The sequence below is a fragment of the Musca autumnalis genome, unplaced genomic scaffold (assembly GCF_047663935.1).
Source record: "Musca autumnalis isolate F117 unplaced genomic scaffold, ASM4766393v1 scaffold_3, whole genome shotgun sequence".
In the NCBI taxonomy this organism is placed as follows: domain Eukaryota; kingdom Metazoa; phylum Arthropoda; class Insecta; order Diptera; family Muscidae; genus Musca; species Musca autumnalis.
Window position 1 is genome coordinate 204,426,444 of NW_027411866.1, and position 14,178 is coordinate 204,440,621.

Consider the following 14,178-nt stretch of genomic DNA (forward strand, 5'->3'; position numbering starts at 1 on the left):
ATTTTTGAGCTACCTTCAAGGCTATAATCGTGGATTTATTAAAGAATATTTTTGAGCTACCTTCAAGGCTATAATCGTGGATTTATTAAAGAATATTTTTGAGCTACCTTCAAGGCTATAATCGTGGATTTATTAAAGAATATTTTTGAGCTACCTTCAAGGCTATAATCGTGGATTTATTAAAGAATATTTTTGAGCTACCTTCAAGGCTATAATCGTGGATTTATTAAAGAATATTTTTGAGCTACCTTCAAGGCTATAATCGTGGATTTATTAAAGAATATTTTTGAGCTACCTTCAAGGCTATAATCGTGGATTTATTAAAGAATATTTTTGAGCTACCTTCAAGGCTATAATCGTGGATTTATTAAAGAATATTTTTGAGCTACCTTCAAGGCTATAATCGTGGATTTATTAAAGAATATTTTTGAGCTACCTTCAAGGCTATAATCGTGGATTTATTAAAGAATATTTTTGAGCTACCTTCAAGGCTTTAATCGTGGATTTATTAAAGAATATTTTTAAGCTACCTTCAAGGCTATAATCGTGGATTTATTAAAGATTATTTTTGAGCTACCTTCAAGGCTATAATCGTGGATTTATTAAAGAATATTTTTGAGCTACCTTCAAGGCTATAATCGTGGATTTATTAAAGAATATTTTTGAGCTACCTTCAAGGCTATAATCGTGGATTTATTAAAGAATATTTTTGAGCTACCTTCAAGGCTATAATCGTGGATTTATTAAAGAATATTTTTGAGCTACCTTCAAGGCTATAATCGTGGATTTATTAAAGAATATTTTTGAGCTACCTTCAAGGCTATAATCGTGGATTTATTAAAGAATATTTTTGAGCTACCTTCAAGGCTATAATCGTGGATTTATTAAAGAATATTTTTGAGCTACCTTCAAGGCTATAATCGTGGATTTATTAAAGAATATTTTTGAGCTACCTTCAAGGCTATAATCGTGGATTTATTAAAGAATATTTTTGAGCTACCTTCAAGGCTATAATCGTGGATTTATTAAAGAATATTTTTGAGCTACCTTCAAGGCTATAATCGTGGATTTATTAAAGAATATTTTTGAGCTACCTTCAAGGCTATAATCGTGGATTTATTAAAGAATATTTTTGAGCTACCTTCAAGGCTATAATCGTGGATTTATTAAAGAATATTTTTGAGCTACCTTCAAGGCTTTAATCGTGGATTTATTAAAGAATATTTTTAAGCTACCTTCAAGGCTATAATCGTGGATTTATTAAAGATTATTTTTGAGCTACCTTCAAGGCTATAATCGTGGATTTATTAAAGAATATTTTTGAGCTACCTTCAAGGCTATAATCGTGGATTTATTAAAGAATATTTTTGAGCTACCTTCAAGGCTATAATCGTGGATTTATTAAAGAATATTTTTGAGCTACCTTCAAGGCTATAATCGTGGATTTATTAAAGAATATTTTTGAGCTACCTTCAAGGCTATAATCGTGGATTTATTAAAGAATATTTTTGAGCTACCTTCAAGGCTATAATCGTGGATTTATTAAAGAATATTTTTGAGCTACCTTCAAGGCTATAATCGTGGATTTATTAAAGAATATTTTTGAGGGACATTCAAGGCTATAATCGTGGATTTATTAAAGAATATTTGTGAGGTACCTTCAAGGCTATAATCGTGGATTTATTAAAGAATATTTGTGAGGTACCTTCAAGGCTATAATCGTGGATTTATTAAATAATTTTTTGAGGGGTCTTCAAGGATACAATCGTGGATTTATTAAAGAATATTTGTGAGGTACCTTCAAGGCTATAATCGTGGATTTATTAAATAATTTTTTGAGGGGTCTTCAAGGATACAATCGTGGATTTATTAAAGAATATTTTTGAGGGACCTTCAAGGCTATAATCGTGGATTTATTAAAGAATATTTTTGAGCTACCTTCAAGGCTATAATCGTGGATTTATTAAAGAATATTTTTGAGCTACCTTCAAGGCTATAATCGTGGATTTATTAAAGAATATTTTTGAGGTACCTTCAAGGCTATAATCGTGGATTTATTAAAGAATATTTTTGAGCTACCTTCAAGGCTATAATCGTGGATTTATTAAAGAATATTTTTGAGGTACCTTCAAGGCTATAATCGTGGATTTATTAAAGAATATTTTTGAGCTACCTTCAAGGCTATAATCGTGGATTTATTAAAGAATATTTTTGAGGTACCTTCAAGGCTATAATCGTGGATTTATTAAAGAATATTTTTGAGGTACCTTCAAGGCTATAATCGTGGATTTATTAAAGAATATTTTTGAGGTACCTTCAAGGCTATAATCGTGGATTTATTAAAGAATATTTTTGAGGTACCTTCAAGGCTATAATCGTGGATTTATTAAAGAATATTTTTGAGCTACCTTCAAGGCTATAATCGTGGATTTATTAAAGAATATTTTTGAGCTACCTTCAAGGCTATAATCGTGGATTTATTAAAGAATATTTTTGAGCTACCTTCAAGGCTATAATCGTGGATTTATTAAAGAATATTTTTGAGCTACCTTCAAGGCTATAATCGTGGATTTATTAAAGAATATTTTTGAGCTACCTTCAAGGCTATAATCGTGGATTTATTAAAGAATATTTTTGAGGTACCTTCAAGGCTATAATCGTGGATTTATTAAAGAATATTTTTGAGCTACCTTCAAGGCTATAATCGTGGATTTATTAAAGAATATTTTTGAGCTACCTTCAAGGCTATAATCGTGGATTTATTAAAGAATATTTTTGAGCTACCTTCAAGGCTATAATCGTGGATTTATTAAAGAATATTTTTGAGGTACCTTCAAGGCTATAATCGTGGATTTATTAAAGAATATTTTTGAGGTACCTTCAAGGCTATAATCGTGGATTTATTAAAGAATATTTTTGAGGTACCTTCAAGGCTATAATCGTGGATTTATTAAAGAATATTTTTGAGGTACCTTCAAGGCTATAATCGTGGATTTATTAAAGAATATTTTTGAGCTACCTTCAAGGCTATAATCGTGGATTTATTAAAGAATATTTTTGAGGTACCTTCAAGGCTATAATCGTGGATTTATTAAAGAATATTTTTTAGCTACCTTCAAGGCTATAATCGTGGATTTATTAAAGAATATTTTTGAGCTACCTTCAAGGCTATAATCGTGGATTTATTAAAGAATATTTTTGAGGTACCTTCAAGGCTATAATCGTGGATTTATTAAAGAATATTTTTGAGGTACCTTCAAGGCTATAATCGTGGATTTATTAAAGAATATTTTTGAGCTACCTTCAAGGCTATAATCGTGGATTTATTAAAGAATATTTTTAAGCTACCTTCAAGGCTATAATCGTGGATTTATTAAAGAATATTTTTGAGCTACCTTCAAGGCTAAAATCGTGAATTTATTAAAGAATATTTTTGAGCTACCTTCAAGGCTATAATCGTGTATTTATTAAAGAATATTTTTGAGCTACCTTCAAAGCTATAATCGTGGATTTATTAAAGAATATTTTTGAGCTACCTTCAAGGCTATAATCGTGGATTTATTAAAGAATATTTTTGAGCTACCTTCAAGGCTATAATCGTGGATTTATTAAAGAATATTTTTGAGCTACCTTCAAGGCTAAAAACGTGAATTTATTAAAGAATATTTTTGAGCTACCTTCAAGGCTATAATCGTGGATTTATTAAAGAATATTTTTGAGCTACCTTCAAGGCTATAATCGTGGATTTATTAAAGAATATTTTTGAGCTACCTTCAAGGCTATAATCGTGGATTTATTAAAGAATATTTTTGAGCTACCTTCAAGGCTATAATCGTGGATTTATTAAAGAATATTTTTGAGCTACCTTCAAGGCTATAATCGTGGATTTATTAAAGAATATTTTTGAGCTACCTTCAAGGCTATAATCGTGGATTTATTAAAGAATATTTTTGAGCTACCTTCAAGGCTATAATCGTGGATTTATTAAAGAATATTTTTAATAGCCATAGTAGCCAATGCTATCTCTTATTAACATTGTATTTACTACATGTTAATATAATAAATAAAAAATAAAATTTTTGAGCTACCTTCAAGGCTATAATCGTGGATTTATTAAAGAATATTTTTGAGCTACCTTCAAGACTATAATCGTGGATTTATTAAAGAATATTTTTGAGGACCTTCAAGGTTATAATCGTGGATTTATTAAAGAATATTTTTGAGGGACCTGCAAGGCTATAATCGTGGATTTATTAAAGAATATTTTTGAGCTACCTTCAAGGCTATAATCGTGGATTTATTAAAGAATATTTTTGAGCTACCTTCAAGGCTATAATCGTGGATTTATTAAAGAATATTTTTGAGCTACCTTCAAGGCTATAATCGTGGATTTATTAAAGAATATTTTTGAGCTACCTTCAAGGCTATAATCGTGGATTTATTAAAGAATATTTTTGAGCTACCTTCAAGGCTATAATCGTGGATTTATTAAAGAATATTTTTGAGCTACCTTCAAGGCTATAATCGTGGATTTATTAAAGAATATTTTTGAGCTACCTTCAAGGCTATAATCGTGGATTTATTAAAGAATATTTTTGAGCTACCTTCAAGGCTATAATCGTGGATTTATTAAAGAATATTTTTGAGCTACCTTCAAGGCTATAATCGTGGATTTATTAAAGAATATTTTTGAGCTACCTTCAAGGCTATAATCGTGGATTTATTAAAGAATATTTTTGAGCTACCTTCAAGGCTATAATCGTGGATTTATTAAAGAATATTTTTGAGCTACCTTCAAGGCTATAATCGTGGATTTATTAAAGAATATTTTTGAGCTACCTTCAAGGCTATAATCGTGGATTTATTAAAGAATATTTTTGAGCTACCTTCAAGGCTATAATCGTGGATTTATTAAAGAATATTTTTGAGCTACCTTCAAGGCTATAATCGTGGATTTATTAAAGAATATTTTTGAGCTACCTTCAAGGCTATAATCGTGGATTTATTAAAGAATATTTTTGAGCTACCTTCAAGGCTATAATCGTGGATTTATTAAAGAATATTTTTGAGCTACCTTCAAGGCTATAATCGTGGATTTATTAAAGAATATTTTTGAGCTACCTTCAAGGCTATAATCGTGGATTTATTAAAGAATATTTTTGAGCTACCTTCAAGGCTATAATCGTGGATTTATTAAAGAATATTTTTGAGCTACCTTCAAGGCTTTAATCGTGGATTTATTAAAGAATATTTTTAAGCTACCTTCAAGGCTATAATCGTGGATTTATTAAAGATTATTTTTGAGCTACCTTCAAGGCTATAATCGTGGATTTATTAAAGAATATTTTTGAGCTACCTTCAAGGCTATAATCGTGGATTTATTAAAGAATATTTTTGAGCTACCTTCAAGGCTATAATCGTGGATTTATTAAAGAATATTTTTGAGCTACCTTCAAGGCTATAATCGTGGATTTATTAAAGAATATTTTTGAGCTACCTTCAAGGCTATAATCGTGGATTTATTAAAGAATATTTTTGAGCTACCTTCAAGGCTATAATCGTGGATTTATTAAAGAATATTTTTGAGCTACCTTCAAGGCTATAATCGTGGATTTATTAAAGAATATTTTTGAGCTACCTTCAAGGTTATAATCGTGGATTTATTAAAGAATATTTTTGAGGTATCTTCAAGGCTATAATCGTGGATTTATTAAAGAATATTTTTGAGGACCTTCAAGGTTATAATCGTGGATTTATTAAAGAATATTTTTGAGGGACCTGCAAGGCTATAATCGTGGATTTATTAAAGAATATTTTTGAGGGACCTGCAAGGCTATAATCGTGGATTTATTAAAGAATATTTTTGAGGGACCTGCAAAGCTATAATCGTGGATTTATTAAAGAATATTTTTGAGCTACCTTCAAGGCTATAATCGTGGATTTATTAAAGAATATTTTTGAGGGACCTGCAAAGCTATAATCGTGGATTTATTAAAGAATATTTTTGAGCTACCTTCAAGGCTATAATCGTGGATTTATTAAAGAATATTTTTGAGGGTCCTTCAAGGCTATAGTCCTGGATTTATGAAAGACTGTGTTTGAGGGACCTTCAAGGCTATAATCGTGGATTTATTAAAGAATATTTTTGAGGGACCTTCAAAACAATAATCGTGGATTTATTAAAGAATATTTTTGAGGGACCTGCAAGGCTATAATCGTGGATTTATTAACGAATATTTTTGAGGGACCTGCAAGGCTATTATCGTGGATTTATTAAAGAATATTTTTGAGGGACCTGCAAGGCTATTATCGTGGATTTATTAAAGAATATTTTTGAGGGACCTGCAAGGCTATAATCGTGGATTTATTAAAGAATATTTTTGAGGGACCTGCAAGGCTATAATCGTGGATTTATTAAAGAATATTTTTGAGGGACCTGCAAGGCTATTATCGTGGATTTATTAAAGAATATTTTTGAGGGACCTGCAAGGCTATTATCGTGGATTTATTAAAGAATATTTTTGAGGGACCTGCAAGGCTATAATCGTGGATTTATTAAAGAATATTTTTGAGGGACCTGCAAGGCTATAATCGTGGATTTATTAAAGAATATTTTTGAATGACTCACAAGGCCATAATCGTGGTTTATGTATCTGTTAATATATTTTTCACCCAGTCTGTTCCATCATCCAATTTGTGTTAATCACTTTTCTTCTACATAAAACAGTGATTGTATTTCCGTTATTTTTTCATAGTTTTCCCTCTCGCCACAAAAGTACTTTAACCACTGCAGTTCACTTGACGCATACAAACCACAGCCCTTAACTGAGCTAAGTACTTTTTCGGTTATATGCAAGCATCCACTGCAACAGCATGCATGAATTGTGTCATTGAATGAATTGCAAAACATTTTTGGGAAACGATAAAAGGAAGGACATTATCCTCAGCTTCTTTATTGTTAATGTTTGGCAAGGAAGTTACTTATGAAAAGAGTAATGATGTGCAGCAAATTATGTGTTAATGAGGCAATTCCTTAAAAAACTTCCTTCGATAAAAGAAAAAAAATTATGCGATTATTTGGAACCCAAAATTATAGGGCTGATTCATTTAGTCATTCAGAATATTAGTAAAATATGCACGATTATTAAATTGTGTCCTTCAAAAATATTGTTCTGTAGTCCACGACTATAAGATCAAATCAAAATATGAAAAATACAACATCATAAACAACATTATTTAAATTAAATACAAAATATACCTCCAGTCTCCAAAATTCCCAATGATAGCCTTTATTATTATAAGCGTCGGCAAGGACAGTCACCAATTGTACTGTATTGAAATAATTCATGTTTCCTCTACAGTTTAAAAGTCTTTAATATAGGGTGTTGTCTTTGCTAGATGACTGCACTACAAAATGGCAATGCCATGGCAATACTAATGAAAGAATGACCATCGACTACTTAAAGTATAGACGGAGAAATAGTAAGCGTCGCACAGTGAAAATATATGCAGATGTAGCGCGAAAAAAATAAAAGTCGATGTTCTATTGTATTTTATCAATAATTTTGACAAAAAAACTCTAGATTGATAATTTTACTTGATTTGTTAATAAATTTGGTTAATTTTTATTTTTAACTCTAGAACGGTATCTTTTCGCTATTTTAAAGATTTCTACTACATTATCCAATTGAAATGGCTAATATTTGGGTATTTAGACTCCATTAGGGTTATGTATACATTGCTGTAAAAATTGTCGGTATAGGTCCACGTTTTTATATAGCCCCCTTTGAACAATACCTTCAGATTTCGGTAACTTCTTAGGTTTTAGTCGCATAATCCATCCTAAATAGCTGAAATTTGGCTTTAAGACTTCATTTGGGGATTTAAAATATTCCAACAGAGAATTTTCGCTGCAGGCCCACCCTTTGATATAGCCCCCATAGCAAGGTACTGCCCTGTTTGGATGCAGAAATCTTTGAACCGGTGACTATCTTTGTGGATAGTCAAGCGGCTCTTAAAGCCATCAAATCCGATGTCGTCTTTAAGTGTATATCAGCCTTGGAAACGCTAACTAACGGCTTCCGGCTATGCTGGGTACCACGACACCGCGACTATTTGGGTAATGAAAGAGCAGACGAATTAGCTAGACGAGGATCGCAGTCTACAGATCTAGATATCGCCCAACCACCCATTTGTCATTTCTTTCAAAAAATTTAAACGTTCTCTGACGAAAGAGCCAGTGAATTGTGGCATAATGAACCTAGGTGCATTGTGGCAAGTCTCTGTCAGTCAAAAGAACGAACTCTCTGTTGAACCTGAGTAAAGCTGAAGTTAGAGTAACGACGGGAGTCATTACTGGACACTGCTATATCAGGGCACATACCATCAAATTTGATGAGGATGTTACTGATACTGATTTTTATTATGTTTTTTTTTTCAATACTTTTCTTACCGTTATTGTTTTGTTAAATAAAACCAAGGAAATTATGTTATCTATTTTCATTCATTGAAATTGTTTTGATCAAGGTATATTTATTATAAGGTATATGCATGAATTACAACAACTAATAAATTTACAAAAACAACATTGTTGTTATTGAAAATTAATTGTCAAAAAAAATATTGAATAATAGGGTTGTTCCAAATTTTTTTTTTCAGGAAAAACATAAATGCATTTTGAAAATCCTCTAGAATAGAACAAATTTGAAGCAAAATGTAAATATAAAGCATTCATAACTCTCGTAGGTCATTTTTATTACACGTTTAGGATGAAAAGCAGTATTTTATGGTAGCAGATTTCGAAGTTTCAAATTTCATGAGTAGACCCTATTACATTTTGAAAACTAAATTTACAAAAAAAGTAAGAATGCAGCTGATTATCACTTCTACCTTATATGAATATGCCTTGGTTTTGATTTTTTATTTTGAAATCATATTAGCTTCGTTCCAGTACTTTTTCAGTGGCAAAAATAGCAAAAGAGAGAACTGTCAAAATTGCTCTCAGAACACATACTTTTTCAAAAAGTACAGGAACGGAAAACATAGTAATGTTCATAAATATGTCAAGAACGAAAATGGCAAACGTCACATGAAAAATAAAAAAATGTATGTTTGCTATGAATAGTAATTTAAAACAACTTTAATTTATTAATAGGAAAAAATTGGCTATGTTTACCAAAGGGGTAAGGCAGGGAAGACTATAGTTTCGGATCTCGCCACAGATCTTCATCATTTCCCTTGTTTTTTTGTTTTTCAACAAGAAGTGTCAAGTGCTTGCTCAAATAGATACGTGTTCAAAGAAACGCTCTGATCGAAAATTTCTTTGGCACTACCTAAACTTGAGCAACTTCACTTGCAAACCAAATCTTACCCACTGTTATGCTTTCGTTGAGTCTCAACGAAAAACCCAAAACTAATTTGTTGGTATTGCCAATTACAGCAACATAGAAGTCGTCATCCCAAATAAAAAACCACAACCCCCCTACTTATAACTTTTTTATATAAAAATATCAAAGATAGGGCAGTACCTTAGGTTAGTTTAGGGGATGTGCAGCCACTAACGCGTGACTGCGTCACTCGGAGACCTTCCGGTCCATTGTGATCATCCAGTAGAAAAAAGCTGCAAGGAAAGAGGAGATGGAAAAGAGAGGATAGGGGGAGAGGAAGTTGTTAGAATAATAAAGAACGAATAAATAACAAGAAAGTTTAACAGGGGAGGAATAGTTTTCGAGGAGGAAAAAAGATTTATTTTTAATGGTAGGCAGAATAGTTGAATTAATTTACGCGTTCAGGTTGCGCTGTCCCAGCCACTTCAGATTTTTGATGATGTTGTAGATCACAGCAGGTTCCACACTTGAGTAGATAGTTAGACACGGTGGAAAGTGAACATCTACTAACCTATGCCGTCTAAGAGCCAAGGCTGGACAGCTACACAGGATGTGCTCGATCGTCTCTAACTCCTCCTCATCCTCACAGAGTCTGCCGCCAAATTGGTCGAAGGGGATGATGCTTTGTTTGATGCTTTTGTGAAAATATTATTTCCTATGATTTTTGTTGCCCCAAGGGCGTTCTAAATTTGGAAAATTGATTGAAAATGACCAGCAAATGACTTGCATCATTTGATTTTAATAAACTATTAAAACAATGACTGTGGGGGAAAAGTAATTTAAACAAGTAAAACGGTATCAGTCGGCTTTGCCGACAGAGATATACCCTCAGCCTGTGTATATTGAACAGACTTTTTCCCAAAAAACGTATGTATTTAGGGGTTTTTAAAAATGTTGGGTGTTTGAACCGACAAACATTTTGATTAGGATTAAAGATCAAAAGTTTTGCGGAAGAGATACTAAAAGGAATGGATCTTTATTGACCATTATGGAAGTAGATCTCTAGCCACTATATATGCTGCCATAGGGGTTTTCCACTCTTCGGGCTATTTGCTCAAGAAGTATGGACTTGCCCCTGAAAAAACTTTTACCATCGTAATTGAGGCAGCGAATGCAAGTTGCTTCAACAAAAATCAAAGTGATTCGATAGCAGGTCTTAAAGTGAACTTATCCGAAATTTTGTGTGGGAGGTACCGGATGGAGTGGACAAATATAGTCCATATTTGAACCTAATCTATATCTAGTAAATATATTAGGATGTGTAAAGTATGCACTAATTCGGCCACTCCCTTCAAGAGTTACCGAACGAACAAATTTTCCGAACATTTTTGAACTTTTGTGGGGGAGGTACCTGAAGGAGTGGACCGATATGGCTTATCTTCGAACTTAAACTAAGTTTGGACAAAATATTACAAAAGCAAATTTTGGACCGGATTGGTTGATCCGTTCGAGAGTTATCTTGCGCTCCAACCACCTCACACGGTGTCATAGAGGGTTTTTGGAACTTTCAGGCTATTTTCTCAGGAAGTATGGACTTGCCCCTGATGAAACTTGTACCGTCGTATGGAGGGCAGTGAATACAAGTTGCTAAAACAAAAATCAAAGCGATTCGAGAGCTGGCCCTAAACTGAACTTTTCCGAAATTTTGTGTGGGAGGTATCCGAAGGAGTGGACCGATTGAGTCCATATTGAAACCTTATCTAAGTCTGGTACACGCTCCACGATGGGCAAAGTATGGACCAAATCGGTTACTCCCTTCAAGAGTTATTGTGCGCACAAATTTTCCGAACATTTTCGAACTTTTGTGGGGGAGGTACCGGAAGGAGTGGACCGATATAGCCCATCTTCGAACTTAAACTAAGTTTGTGTAAAATATTACGAAAGCCAAAATTTGAACCGAATCGGTTTATCCGTTCGAGAGTTATCGTGCTCTCCAGCCAGCCAGACAGACGGACGGACATTGCTCAATCGACTCCAAATTGTCTGAAACACATTTCGTCCAAACATACTTGAGTTCTAAAACCATTATTTCGATGAGGCACATTTTGCCCGTATGAAAGTGTATATACCCTTCATAGCCTAAAGGCTGAGGGTATAAAAAAAGTATGTAATAATAATAAAATGATTACAAAATCCTTCGTCGCAGGTTATTGCAGCTAAGAAAGATTCGTTAAGAAGTATGTGCACTAAAAATAAGAAAATGTACGCGCCATTTTCATCGGTACTCCCTACAAAATACCTTGGTTTAAATCTACTCGTTATACTATGTTTACATTTACGAAATACACTCGATTTCAAATGTCAATTCCATTGTTCAAACGTCAAATGAAATCCGATCGATTTCAGATGAGTTTTCATTTGACGTATACACAAAGGAATTGACAGATGAAATCGAGTGGATTTCGTAAATGTAAACCGAGCATTAACCAAATCCATAACAACGAAAAGTACAATAAAATAATAATTCCGGTAAATTGTTGGCGGTAACGTGATATTTGATTCGCCAACATCTAAAGTGTACTAATTTGCAATAATTGCCACTGTATACATCTAAACTCAGTTGTGCCAACACTGGCACACCTTTTCTCAACGCATTGGCAACACTGTTTTTGAACTGTCAAATAAACGGCATTGTAAAGCACGCCGATTTCTTTTGGCAGAGAGAAGAAAAAGCTGAATTATTTAAGAAGAATCATTTCTAAAATAAAACTAGAAAATTAAACAAAACGGATATTTGTTAAAATAACAAATAAACGGCAAAAACAAACGTTTAGAAAAACCCAAGCGACAGAGGCATACAAGAGAAACAACAATCAAAGCAGCTGCTAAACGAAAAATTGCAACGAAATTGGCAAAGACGTTTCCTCAGTAAGAAAAACAACGGAATATAGACAGACACGGGCAAGCAACAGAAGGCGGCCACAACACACTTTTTTGGAAAGGAACAGGAAGGAAATTCATTAGTAAAAACAAAAAATGCCGAGCGATACCATTGCCAAAGTAAATGTTGCACTGTTCCTGTAGTTAGAACCAATCATTTGTCCTATACTTCTTGTTATTTTCACTGTTGTTGTTGTATTTGACTAATTTGCCATTTGTTTGTGTCATTTCTGTTTTATTCTTTTTGCAGCAGGTCCAGGACTACAAAGATTCGCTAATCAAAAAAGCCGAAAAATTAATCATCGAAGGTTTCCCTGAAAAAATTGTCGAACTCAATGACTTGCTTAGCACTCCCATGTTCAGTGAGCGTAACTTCACTGAAGTCCATCAAGACTTGAACATTCCAATTCCGGATCCCATTTTGGTAAGCAGTAATAATGGTTCAGATGATACAGTTGTGGAGGCTGGTGCTGGTGGTGATGTTGATCAGCCGGCAGCTAAAAGAGCCCGTACTGAACCACCAGCTGTTGTCGGTACTAAGGTTATGTATTTGCCAAGTGGTTCAGTGCCCTGCAATACACCACTTTGTGAAATGATTAAAGTTGTGAAACCCATTATTCGAAAATTGGTGGAAGATTGTAAGTAGAAAATAAATGTTCACTTTGGGGAGGAGAACTAGTTTTTAATTTTGTCGTTTGTCTCTTCTTTCAGCAAACCTCTTGAAAATGTGGATTTCCTTTATGATTCCAAAAATCGAAGATGGCAACAATTTTGGTGTTTCCATTCAAGAAGACACCTTGGCTGAAATCCAAACTGTTGAATCTGAGGCCGCCGCATTCTTTGATCAAATTTCCCGCTATTTCTTGTCAAGAGCCAAGGTGGTTTCCAAGGTTGCAAAATATCCTCACATTGATGATTACAGACGCGCCGTAGTGGAATTGGACGAGAAGGAATATCTTAGCTTATGGCTGGTGGTTTGTGAAGTTAGAAATCGTTATTCCTCGCTGCATGACATTGTCATTAAGAATATGGAGAAACTTAAGAAACCACGTTCCTCAAATGCCGAAAGTCTTTACTAAACAAACAAATAATAAAAAACAACGAAAGACAAACCCATACTTTTTATGCTGTATAAATCCCCCTCGTCCTCTTCACTTATTGCTCGACAATTTTATATTTTCTCTCTCAACCAAAGGGAATCAATCCATGGAAAGGAATAAAGGAACATCGTTAGAGCTTCTTCTCTCTAAAACAAATAATAATAGAATTACATAGAACTAAAACATAGTTTTCTACTTGTAAAACTCTACAAACAATCCAAAATTGAATTTGATTGTTACAATCATATTCATCCATATTATTATTACTATTATTATTATCCATATTATATACTTCCCAAAATTTGTTTATGCAGTATCGTAATAATTTTATTTGACGATTTGTTTAAATTAAAGAGTAAAAAAGAAAACCACAAACCCTAAAAGAATGAAAATCATTTATAAATATAAAATATGCAAAACAAACGACCACATGAAAATCATCTTCAAAATACAACAAAAAATTATACATATAATTTCACAATGTTGTTTAATGTTAAATGGTCAGTCGAAACATAACATAGGCATAGATATATGGTATGGAATAACTTAACATAGCAGCATATCATGATGATCGCACATACATATTTATGTTGAGAGAATTGTTCAATTGTTGTTATTGCAAATTTTATGACAATAGAACAACTCGCCTGTGTATGTTGGTATAGATGGTCATGTCTAATCGCTTTTTGAGAAAACATCAAAAAGGCATTGAACATAACCACGGAATAATGGAACAAGTCGAGTTTAGGTTCACGTCGCGGGAAGTATGGACCTGTGCGAGACAAAATGTATATCATTGTACTCAGGACCCA

At 33.1% G+C, this 14,178-nt stretch overlaps 1 protein-coding gene across 2 annotated transcripts; it reads left to right on the forward strand.

The window, feature by feature from the left end:
- The first annotated feature begins 11,938 nt into the window (after positions 1 to 11,938).
- On the forward strand, positions 11,939 to 13,839 carry REG (proteasome regulator gamma). 2 transcript variants are annotated; one of them, XM_073976362.1, is made up of 3 exons: positions 11,939 to 12,386; positions 12,517 to 12,904; positions 12,978 to 13,839. In XM_073976362.1, exons 1-3 carry the CDS (start codon positions 12,363 to 12,365, stop codon positions 13,343 to 13,345), a joined length of 780 nt encoding a protein of 259 aa, XP_073832463.1. In that variant the 5' UTR covers positions 11,939 to 12,362; the 3' UTR covers positions 13,346 to 13,839. The 2 variants fall into 2 exon arrangements, with proteins under 2 accessions (XP_073832463.1, XP_073832464.1); XM_073976363.1 differs by having other exon boundaries at positions 11,988 to 12,386; positions 12,520 to 12,904.
- The last annotated feature ends 339 nt before the right edge of the window (positions 13,840 to 14,178 follow it).